The sequence below is a fragment of the Theropithecus gelada genome, chromosome 13, assembly GCF_003255815.1.
Source record: "Theropithecus gelada isolate Dixy chromosome 13, Tgel_1.0, whole genome shotgun sequence".
Taxonomy (NCBI): Eukaryota; Metazoa; Chordata; class Mammalia; order Primates; family Cercopithecidae; genus Theropithecus; species Theropithecus gelada.
Window position 1 is genome coordinate 30526821 of NC_037681.1, and position 11007 is coordinate 30537827.

At 53.8% G+C, this 11007-nt stretch overlaps 1 protein-coding gene across 1 annotated transcript in view; it reads right to left on the bottom strand.

The window, feature by feature from the left end:
* Nucleotides 1-910: 910 nt before the first annotated feature.
* CYS1 (cystin 1) overlaps nt 911-11007 on the bottom strand; it is a 22560-nt gene continuing 12463 nt past the window's right edge. Inside the window, exons 2-3 of the mRNA XM_025354495.1 lie at nt 9496-9548; nt 911-2228 (exon numbers count right to left, since the gene is read on the bottom strand). Of these exons, the coding sequence (XP_025210280.1) occupies nt 2123-2228; nt 9496-9548 (159 nt within the window). The 3' untranslated portion in view covers nt 911-2122. The remainder of the gene's footprint in view (nt 2229-9495; nt 9549-11007) is intronic.

Here is an 11007-nt window from a genome sequence, read left to right on the forward strand (position 1 = left end):
GTCCACGCCTCCACTTCCAGACACAGCCCCTCCATCTCACAGGACAGAGACAGGGCTGGCTCAGCGGCTGGTACAGACTGCTTTATTTGTTCTTTTTATTATTATTATTATTATTATTTTTAAGTTTACCTGCAGCTGCAGTACACACACACCACTTTATTTGGCTAGCTGCTGTTCAGAAGACACTTCCTGAATTCAGGAAAAATTTTTTTAAAGACCTGAGAACAATTCCTGTGACTTCTTAGCTTTGAAGTGCATTTACTTTGACATTGATGTAGCTTGTAACTACTTTTGGAATTTTTTTCCTGTAACACGTTGATCTCATTTAGGGTATCATGCGTTTTCCACCAGAAAATGCAGAGGTATTATCTTTTTCTTGGAAACCAATTGAAAGCGTCCCATTTTAACAAAGTCACATAAAATTATAAACATTTACATGATTAAATTCAAAGCCTTATCCATCTGGTGGTAAGAAATAAAATGTTAACTTATTTTAAAAGATGTATTTGATATAAAGACTTCCATCTTTATATCAAAAGAATCGGTTGAGCTTGCACGAGCAATGGCTCCCAGCTCTGCGGAGGGTTTGAGCCATGCCCTTGCGGGGCCGCTCCAAGCTCCGACTTCGAAACTTGGAGTTTCCCAGCTGCGAACAGCTGGTCAAAGGCACTCTCAAAAGTTCAAGGAAATGCCCGTTTGCGAATGGCCGCAGCAGGCCTGTGGGTCTGGGGACAGCGCCAAGGAGCTGGCGTTGATTCCTGAGATGCTCCTGCTCTGCCGTGTTCTAAGGACGTGGGAGCGGAGCTCTTCTCAGGGGGAAAAAGAAAACGGTGGGGCGGGGGGGCCTCCGTGTTGGCGGGTCAAGCCAGATAACCAGGCTTGTACTGGTTTCAGCGGAAGCCGCGCTGTTTCCTCCTTCCCCCTCTGTCCTCATGCCCTCCAGGCTGCTGGGGAGGAGCCTGCCGCCTGCCTCCTGCCTCCCTAGACCGCTGTTCTCCCTGCAGTTCTCCCCCGGAGCTGACCCCCAGCAGGCCGCACCTGGGCCCAGACTCCAGACCTGCCCGCCCACACAGGAGTCCCCTCTCGCCGGAGCTCCGCCCCCTGTTCCCAGGGCGTCCTGGGCAGGTCAGTTTTCCCATCTGTCAACCAGGAACATTCCAAGGCTCTTCCTGCCTTACTGCTGTGGTTTCTCACCTTCCACCTAGGCGGGAAGAGAATTTAAAAGCCCCGTACGTAGGCACTGGCCAGGCTGCCTGTGAGAGGGAGAACTGGAAAGCCAGTGTCAGGCAGACCCTCTCCCCGTGGGACCTGGGCGCTGGCTGCCCGCAGGGAAGGCGGTGCTGTGCCTGGGGTGGGGGAACAGTAGTGGCAGCCTGGGCTTGTGCAGTTCCAGATTGTCAGAGCTGGGAAGGGCCTCCAAGAGCTGCCAGAGCTGATTTGCCAGAGAGGGAAACTGAGGCCCAGAGAGGCAGTGACGCGCTCTACCTCCCACTGCAAGGCAGATCAAAGCTGGGATTCTCGCTCGTCAAAGTGCAGTTGGGGCTTCGGAGCTTGGGCCTTGGCTGGGAGCTGGTTAGACGTAGGGAACCTCAGGCCCTGCATGTCAGCGGCACCCCCAGGCTGCTCATTAGGGAGTTAAAGTTGAGAAGCTCTAAATTGACGCAGTCACCCCTGGAGAGATGGGCCTGAGACTGAGGGAGCAGCGCGGGTGTACCTTCCACAGCGGAACCTTCCGGAAGTGTTGTGGCGCGGATGCCAGGAGGGGCTCGCTTGTGTCACCCAAGCCTGGTGAGCCCTCCCCACTGTGGAGAGCGGACAACCAAGAGGCGCACGCATTTCAGGCTCCAGGAGAACCAGGCAGGCTCCCCGTGTTGGGGAGGAGGCGCCGGCGGCCTGGGCCCACGCACCTGTGGGTCTGCACAGCTAATCGCCCCCACCAGCAACCATGACCGCCAGTGGCTGGCCCAGGTCAGCACGGTCTGAAAGTGGATTTGCAAGGTCAGCTTTGAATATCCGGGAGTGGCTGCGTTTTGGAGGTGGTTCAGCTCCTGCTAGAGCTCTGGGCGAGGAGGGGGTGCCCCAGCCAGCAGGTGCCTCCGAGGCCTGGCGGGGCATGCTGTCGTCAGCGGCAGTACTCCCGCTCGATGCTCGCCATCAGCCCCTCTTCCGCGTGGTCGTAGGAGATGGCTGCCGGCCTCTCGGGCTTCTTGCCACTACTGCCTGGAGCTCTGTGGGCCAGAAATGGGATAGGGCTGTCAGGAGGCAGGACGGTGCCTTCACACTCATCTCCCCTGGCCACCACAATGGCTCCTGGTGGGCCCATCCTGAAACACAAACCAAAAGCCTTTGCCCTGGGACACCCTGTGGCTCTCTCGCCCAGCACACAGCCACCAGCAGGCCTCTGCTGCGATCGCTTCATCTCCCACAACACTGAGCCCTTGCGCTGAGTGGAAGCCAGCACCTGCCCTGTTTGAGGGAGGGCAGGCTCTGGGCTGGGAAGACCTGAGCTTGAATCCCAACTCTGCGGCTCACCCATGCGGCAACCTCAGGCAAGGCCAGTGCATCTCTGAGCCTCCGAGTTTGTTCTCAAGCACACAACTTTATTCATGAGTCGTCCTGAGGCATAAGATAATGCGTGGGCAACATATGACATAGAATCCAGCACACCACAGCCTTAATGGGAATCACGGCCAGGCACAGTGGCTCATGCCTGTAATCCCAGCACTTTGGGAGGCTGAGGTGGGCAGATCACTTGAGGTCAGGAGTTCGAGACCAGTCTGGCCAACATGGTAAAATCTCGTCTCTACTAAAAATACAAAAATTAGCCAGATGGGGTGGTAGGTGCCTATAATCCCAGCTACTCGGGAGGCTGAGGCAGAATGGCTTGAACCTAGGAAGTGGAGGTTGCAGTGAGCCGAGAATGAGCCACTGCACTCCAGCCTGGGAGACAAAGTAAGACTCTGTCTCAAAAAAATAAATAAAAAATAAAAGGGAATTACTGTCATGTTGGTTGCTTGCGGACATCGGTCTGTGCCTGTACCCTCTGGGGTCTCACAGGAGCTGCTCGTTTTATGGATCCACACGTTCAGGATCCTGCCACTCCCTCAACCCACCTGGCAGCCTAGCTGAGAGGGACTGAGACTAGAGCTCCTGCTCCTGCTGCCTGGGCTCCAGAAAGTGGCTCCACCAGCCTGGACCCTGCCAGCTCGTCCCGCTCTCCCAGACCTTGTGGACTGTGTGGACACCTGGGTGGTGCTAACTGTCCCCGGACTGCCACGGTTGTGTTGAAATGTGCGGACCTTTGCAGGAGGGAGTCCTGGAGCCCAGGGCAGGGCGTGAAGCCTCGGTCAGGCTGGAGATGCTGCCTCGGAAGGAGGTGTGCAGGTCTGCAGTTGACAGGGTCCGGGAGAGGCAGGCCAGCTGCCCACGGCCAGGTGTGGGACGCTGCCCTCCCAGTGGCCAGCCAGCGACTCTGGGCAAGGGGAACACCGCCAACTGCTCTGCCACTTGCCAGACATTGGGGCGAGCCGCCCCCCATTTCCCGACCTGGTTCCCCACCTGCGAGCTTGGGGGGCTGGGCCAGATGGACTCAAAGGTCCCTCTTTGAGTGGTTGCACTCCCACTGATGCTCAGAGCACAGCCTCCGGGTCCCCATCTGGCTCTCTCGGAACTCAGGGCAAGAGCTGGGCCCCTGGCACAGCCACTTGACTTCATTCCCCAGGAAGGATCGGAATCTAGCAGTGGGCCTCCAGGCGTCCAGGGGACACACTCCTCCCATGCCCCGGAGATGTCATGCCCCTATTGCCCAGCTGGCTCCACGGACTGTACTTATTATCACCGCCCGCGGCCGGTGTGCAGAAACAGCTGTGTGGTCCCTGTTGACGCCTGCAGGGCTCCTGGCACACTGCCTGTCCTCGAAGGCACTGAAGGCAATACGTGTTCCTTGCAGCCCTGAGACACAGTGGAAATGCAGATTTTCTGGAGGCAGGCAGATCTCACCTGGCTCAGCCACGCAGTTGCTGTGTACTGTTGCTGTGGGCAAGGCGTGTACCAGGCCTCATGCCCCTGTGGATAAAACCCAGCAGCTACTCCACGAGGCCAGCCTGAAGGTTGGATCAGGCACTGCCCGCGGTGTGTCTACCACAGAGCTGGGCACTAAGGAAACACTCAACAGAAGTCGCCGCGATGCTGTTAGCTTCACAGTAGCTCATGCCTATAATCCCCAGCACTTTGGGAGGCCGAGGCAGGTGGATGGGTTGGAGCTCAGGAGTTTGAGACCAGCCTAGCCAACATGGTGAAACCCTGTCTCTACAAAGAGTATGAAAATTAGTCGGACATGGTGGCACGTGCCTGTAGTCCCAGCTACTCAGGAGCCTGAGGTTGGAGAATCACTTGAGCCTGGGAAGTGGAGTTTGCAATGAGCTGAAATTGCACCACTGCACTCCAGCCTGGGCAACAGAGCAAGACCCTCTCTCAAAAAAGAAAAAACAAACAAATCAAAAAAAAAACAGAGTAAGGGCCCAGCAAAGCACCCAGTACAGAGGAGAGGCCCGGCCACTGCCCCTCCTGTTCCCCACCATCCTCCTGGGCTCAAGTCCCCTGAGGATTGTTGGGAAGAAGAGGAATGGGCAAGGGATGCCCAGACACCCTCAAGGGCAACAGGGTCTCCTGGTCAGCAGGAACCCCAAGCAGCACTTCTGGGCCTAGGGACCCCCACAGGAATAGAAGCCCCTCTGGGCTCACCAGGCAGCCCCCCACTTGCCTGTGGATGTGAAGCTGAGCCCTGAGGGAGGTGGCCGCCCAGGGTCACACAGCCATTCTCCTCACTCATCCTGTCTCACTCAGCACCTGACATGCCCTGTAGTTGGGATCTTGGGGAGAAAGAGCAGGGACTGGCACGTGGGAAGCTGACAGGCAGCCCTGGGGCTGGGGTGGGCAGGACGGCAGGCAGTCCAGGGCCTGTGAGAAGTCAGGCTCCACTGGGCTCCACAGCCACCCCTGCCCTGTCTGCCTGGCAACGCTCCACCAACACCATGGGGCAGCGGGTGGGGCTTGGAGAGCCAGGTGGGGCCGTAAGCTCTTTCTCCCCCTATCTGGATGGGGAACACAGATAAAAGGGAAAAATTAATCCTAAAGGGATTCTTGGGAAGTCTCCCTCCCCACTCTTGAGGGAGTCAAGAAATGAATCTTTGTTTAAATTCTCATTCACTGTCAGGTTTTCCATCAGCAGGATTCCTAAAGTCATGCTTTTGTTGTTTGTTTGTTTGTTTGTTTGTTTTTTGACAGGATCTTGCTTTGTCACCCAGGCTGAAGTACAGTGGCGGGATCACAGCTCACAATAGCCTCCACTTCTCAGGCTCAAGCCATCCTCCTACCTCAGTCTCCTGAGCAGCTGGGACCCCAGGCATGTGCCACCACACCTGGCTAACTTTTGTATTTTTTGTGGAGACGAGGTCTCCCTATGTTACCCAGGCTGAAAGTCACACATTTCTTAAAAAGAAAAAGACCTTTCCAAGGAGAATCACTCCGAGGAAAGACACCAACACGCTTCTCCAGAGAGAACAAACTCATTGTAATTGGGCCTCAGAAACCCACACGTTAAATGAGGCAAGAACATTTGTGTTATTCTATTGGGTCTAGAATTTTCTTTTCCTTTTTCTTTTTCTTTTTTTTTTTGAGACGGAGTTTTGCTCTGTCACCCAGGCTGGAGCACAGTGGCACACTCTGCGATCTCAGCTCACTACAACCTCCCCATCACGGGTTCAAGGGATTCCCGTCTCAGCCTCCCAAGTACCTGGGAATACAGGCATGTGCCACCACTCCTGACTAATTTTTATATATTTTTTTAGTAGAGATGGGGGTTTCACCTTGTTGGTCAGGCTGCTCTCAAACTCCTGACCTCAGGTGATCCACCTACCTCGGCCTCCCAAAGTGCTGGGATTACAGGTATGAGCCACTGCACCTGGCTGGGTCTAGAATTTTCTAGCATCTGCTGCCTCCGCAACGTGGGGACAGCCTGCCTTGGATCTCAGTTTACTCACTAGGAAAATGGGGAGGAGTGGCCGGGCGCGGTGGCTCAAGCCTGTAATCCCAGCACTTTGGGAGGCCGAGACGGGCGGATCACGAGGTCAGGAGATCGAGACCATCCTGGCTAACATGGCGAAACCCCGTCTCTACTAAAAAATACAAAAAAATAGCCGGGCGAGGTGGCGGGCGCCTGTAGTCCCAGCTACTCTGGAGGCTGAGGCAGGAGAATGGCGTGAACCCGGGAGGCGGAGCTTGCAGTGAGCTGAGATCCGGCCACTGCACTCCAGCCTGGGTGACAGAGGGAGACTCCGTCTCAAAAAAAAAAAAAAAAAAAAAAAAAAAGGAAAATGGGGAGGAGTAACCTCTCTCACCTCAGACACCAATGTGTCTGGCCCAAGGCCTGGCTTACACTGGGCACTCAACGAGCATTTGCAGAATGAACAATAGGTGAATTTCAGCAGCAGCTGCAGACAGAAGTTTCTAGAACCCCTGTGGTCCCCTCCATGGGCCCCTGGGCTTCCACTACCTTGTCCTTACAGACTTCAGGTCAGGATGGCCCAGCCAAAAGCTCAGGGAAGCAGCGACTTCCTCTGGCATAGCTGCTCCCCTCTGCTGCTTCCGCAGGGCCCTCCCGGGGGAGGACCTGGCATTGTCAGGATGGTCAGCAGTGGGGTCAAGGCCCACAGGCCCCAGGCTGATATTAAACAATCCTGTCAACAAGGGTCTATGAAATGCTACCATGTGCCTGGCGCACATGTGGGACCAGAGGCAAATCTGATTCCTTCTGTGATGAGGCCTGAAGAGAGGGGACAGGGCAGGGCCATATCACGTGGACCTACTACAGGACAGGCCACTTGTAGGAGGGCTGGGAAGTTGCACCATGCGGGAGAAGGGACACTAGTTTGAGCAGGAAGGGGATAGAGTATGAGGGAGATGTTTAAACTGTGCTTTGAAGGGTTTATTCTTCGGTATTTTATTATGAAAAATTTTAAACATACTGAAAAGTTAAAATTTGTAGATTCAACAATTAAGTTCAACTTGGTATATTTACTTTATCACATACTTATTTACTTCTTCATCTGATTTTCTGATGCATCCCAGAGTCAGCGGCAGACATTAGCACCTCCACCCTGAAACACTGTTGGAAGGACCCTGCCTGGGAGGGCGAGGGTGACACTGGAGGGAGGAGACTGAAGGGCAGGACACTGTCACAGCCACAGGGTGAGGCACTGGTGCCCGACAGCTGCACGCCAGCAGGGCTGAGACTGGCCTACAGGGTCTGCGGCTGCCACAGGAGCCAGGTGCTGTGCTGTGGGCAGCGAGAAGCACAGTGGGTACAGGCAGATGCTGCCAGCCCTGACCCTGGGGCAGGCCTGCTGGGACCTGGGGTTTCCTTCCTGGTGGGAGCATGGCACTGGAGGGGCTGAGAGAGCCCTGGGCACTCCCACACCCAGGGCAGCACCCAGGGAGACTCCCATTAAAGTATACTGAATGAAAAGGCTGGGTGCGGGGGCTCACGCCCATAATCCCAGCACTTTGGGAGGCCAAGGCGGGCGGATCACTTGAGGCCAGGAGTTCGAGACCAGCCTGGCCAACTTGGCGAAACCCCATCTCTACAAAAAATACAAAAATTAGCTGGGCAGGGTGGCTCGTGCCTGTAATCCCAGCTACTTGGGAGGCTGAGGCAGGAGAATCGCTTGAACCCAGATGGCGGAGACTGCAGTGAGCCGAGATCGTACCATTGCACTCCAGCCTGGACGACAAGAGCAAAACTGTATCCCAAAACAATTTAAAAATATAAAAATATGTAAATAAAGTATACTGAATGAGTGAAGTACCACTGGTGAGTGGCAGTAACGGAAATTTGAGGGGAGTCCTGGAATGTACATGTGTAAAAGTCAGAGGAAATAATAGTTAATTAGTTCATGGTAGGATTTAATCCTAAATTCCTTGGGCTGATGGAAACTCTAAAGTCCCTGCTGACAGGGCAGAGGCAGAGCTGCGCAGGCATCCTTACTACCTCCCGCTCTGCAGTGGCTTCTAACATTGCCCAGAGCCGGCCACAGCCTTCTACTGGGAACAATGGCCAGCCTTTTCTGCTCGGCATTCAAAACCTTCCCAACACCTTAATCCTCCCTCCCCCATTCCCTCCTCCCTCCCCCATTCCCTCCTACCTCCCCTGCCTGCCCACACAGTGTCCCAGGAGGCTCCTTCCTTCCTCTCTCCTCAGCCAACTCCTGTACGTCCTTCAAGCCATCTTATTTTTATATTTTTATTTTTATTTATTTATCTATTTTTTTCTGAGACAGATTCTCCCTCTGTCACCCATGCTGGAGCGAAGTGGCATGATCTTGTCTCACTGCAACCTCCAACTCCTGGGTTCAAGCGATTCTCCTGCCTTAGCCCCCGGAGTAGCTGGGATTACAGGTGCACATCACCATGCCCGGCTTTTTTTTTTTTTTTTTTTTTGTATTTTTTTTACTAGAGACAGGGTTTCACCATGTTGGCCAGGCTGCTCTTGAATTCCTGACCTCAAGTGATCTGCCCGCCTAGGCCTCCCAAAGTGCTGGGATTATAGACGTGAGCCACTGGGCCTGGCCCCTTCAAGCTGTGTTAAAACACCAGTTCTGACGTCCCCTGCAGCTTGCTGCCTGCATTTCCCAAGACCACGCCCCTCCTAGGTAGGGCCTCAGTCCCAGCCCCTGCACTGCAGCCCTCAGAACCCCTCAGCACCGCTGTGGGGCTCAGGGTGGGACCTCCCAGTGTCTGGTAAATAAGGGAGTCCAGCAGGGTTCCTGTCCCAAAATCATTTGTAATGAAGGACAATGGTTAACATTTCCAACCTTTTTCACTCCCACAATCTTACTTGACAATCACCCACTCCCAGTGACCACATTAGTTGGAGGTGAGCAAGCCAAGGGGGTGACTGGCCTGGGGTGGAAAGTCATCCCTGGAGCAGACAGACAAGGCCTGGGCGCTGGGGCTGGGGGATTTTAAAGGAGGAAATGAGACCAGGCTCCTCGCCTGCTACCTTCAAGGGTGTTCAGCATGGTTCCCTGGTAACATGCCGGGGAGCTGCAGGTGGGCCCACTGCTGGCCCTGGGCTGCGAGTTCCTTAAAGGCTGTGTCTTGTTCCTAGATCTGGCCACAGCGCACAGTATGGCACCTGAATAATTTCGAATGAGTTAAGGTGCAAATAGGAAATGGGTTGGGCATGCCCTGGTCTGATCCAGGTCATGGCCTTTTTTAGGAGGAAGAGCAAAGCTGTGGTGAGACTGTGAGCCTTCTGCAGTCTCCTTGGCAGGACCTTCCCTTGAGGTCTAGGGCTTTGCATTTAGAGGAAGCTGCCTCTGGAAACCTCGTGAGGACCTGGAGGAAAGTGTGGGGGACAGGAGGGCTCTGAGGCTGGCTGGAGTCAACGAAAAGAACCCATGGCTTCTGGGAGAGATGTATCTCCCCAGTACTTACTCAGAGACACTGCCGCTCCCCGGGTGGCCCTCTGTGCTCTGCTCTGCGGACACCTTGAGAAAGATGGAACGAAGAGACATTCAAAGATTGTCAACAGGCTTGCCTAAGGCTTTGGTTTTGTGTGGACAGACAATGGCCATGACTTTCAACCCAGGATCCATAAGCCTCAGAGCTGGAAAGGCCCTCGAGCTGTCCAATTCCATTCACTCATTGCACAGGCAAGAAAACGGAGGCTGCAAGAGGAAAGTGTCTTGGAAAGCTCACGCACAGAGCAAGTGGCAGAGCCAGGGCCAGACTCGCTGCCTCCCAGACGGCCACCCACCTCCAGGGGTCATGTGACGCACTGCCACCTAGCAAGGACACACCCTGTGTGTCACCTCCAGGGGTCATGTGACCCACTGCCACCTAGCAAGGATACACCCTGTATGTCACCTCCAGGGGTCATGTGACCCACTGCCACCTAGCACGAGGACACGCCGTGTGTCACCTCCAGGAACCACGCGACCCCGACCCCACTCTAAACATCGCCTAGAACTCTCTCCCTGCCCCCTGCAGCACTTTCTCTTCATAAGGCAAGGATGTGTCTACACAGCATGTGGCTGCCGTGGATTCTATGGTCCAGCAGTCCACGTGCCAACCTGTGCAGTGCCAGAATCACCCTGTCTCATTCCTGGCATCAGGCAAGCCTTGCTGTCTGCTAAAGCATGTCTTCCCAGCTTCTTTCTTTTTCCAAGAGAGTCTCGGTGATTCTTGGCTGTTGGCACTTCCATGTACAGGTGCTCCTCGGTTTACCATGGGGTTACGGCCCAAAGAAAACGTTGTAAAGTGGAAAAACCCTATGTTGAATCATCAAAATCAGGGACCATCTGTACATGTATTATAATCCGCTTGTCATATTTGGGGGAAAAAAACCTTGGGGATTTTTCTAGGGTTGTATTAAACTATAGATCATTTCAGGGGGACTTACAGCTTTACAATAATGAGTCTTCAAATTTATAAATAGGGAATATCTATCCATTTAGCACTCCTTTAGTGTCTTCTAAGAAGTTATCATTTTCCCTATAGAGATACCATGGATATCTCTTTTTATTTTATTTATTTATTTTTGAAACAGAGTTTTGCTCTTGTTGCCCAGGCAGGAGTGCAATGGCGCGATCTCAGCTCACTGCAACCTCTGCCTCCTGGATTCAAGCGATTCTCCTGCCTCAGCCTCCCAAGTAGCTGGGATTACAGGTGCCTGACACCACGTCCAGCTAATTTTTGTATTTTTAGTAGAGATGGGGTTTTCCCATGTTGGCCAGGCTGGTCTCGAACTCCTCACCTCTCAGGTGATCAGCCCACCTCGGCCTCCCAAAGTGCTGGGATTAGAGGCGTAAGCCACCGTGCCCAGCCAGTAATGTTATCTTTTTAAAATAAAATCTTCCGCCTGCTTGATGCTTCGGAAATGACTGAGATATATACATTTTTAAAAATTTTTTCTTTTTCTTTTTTTTTTTTTTTTTTTTTTTTTTT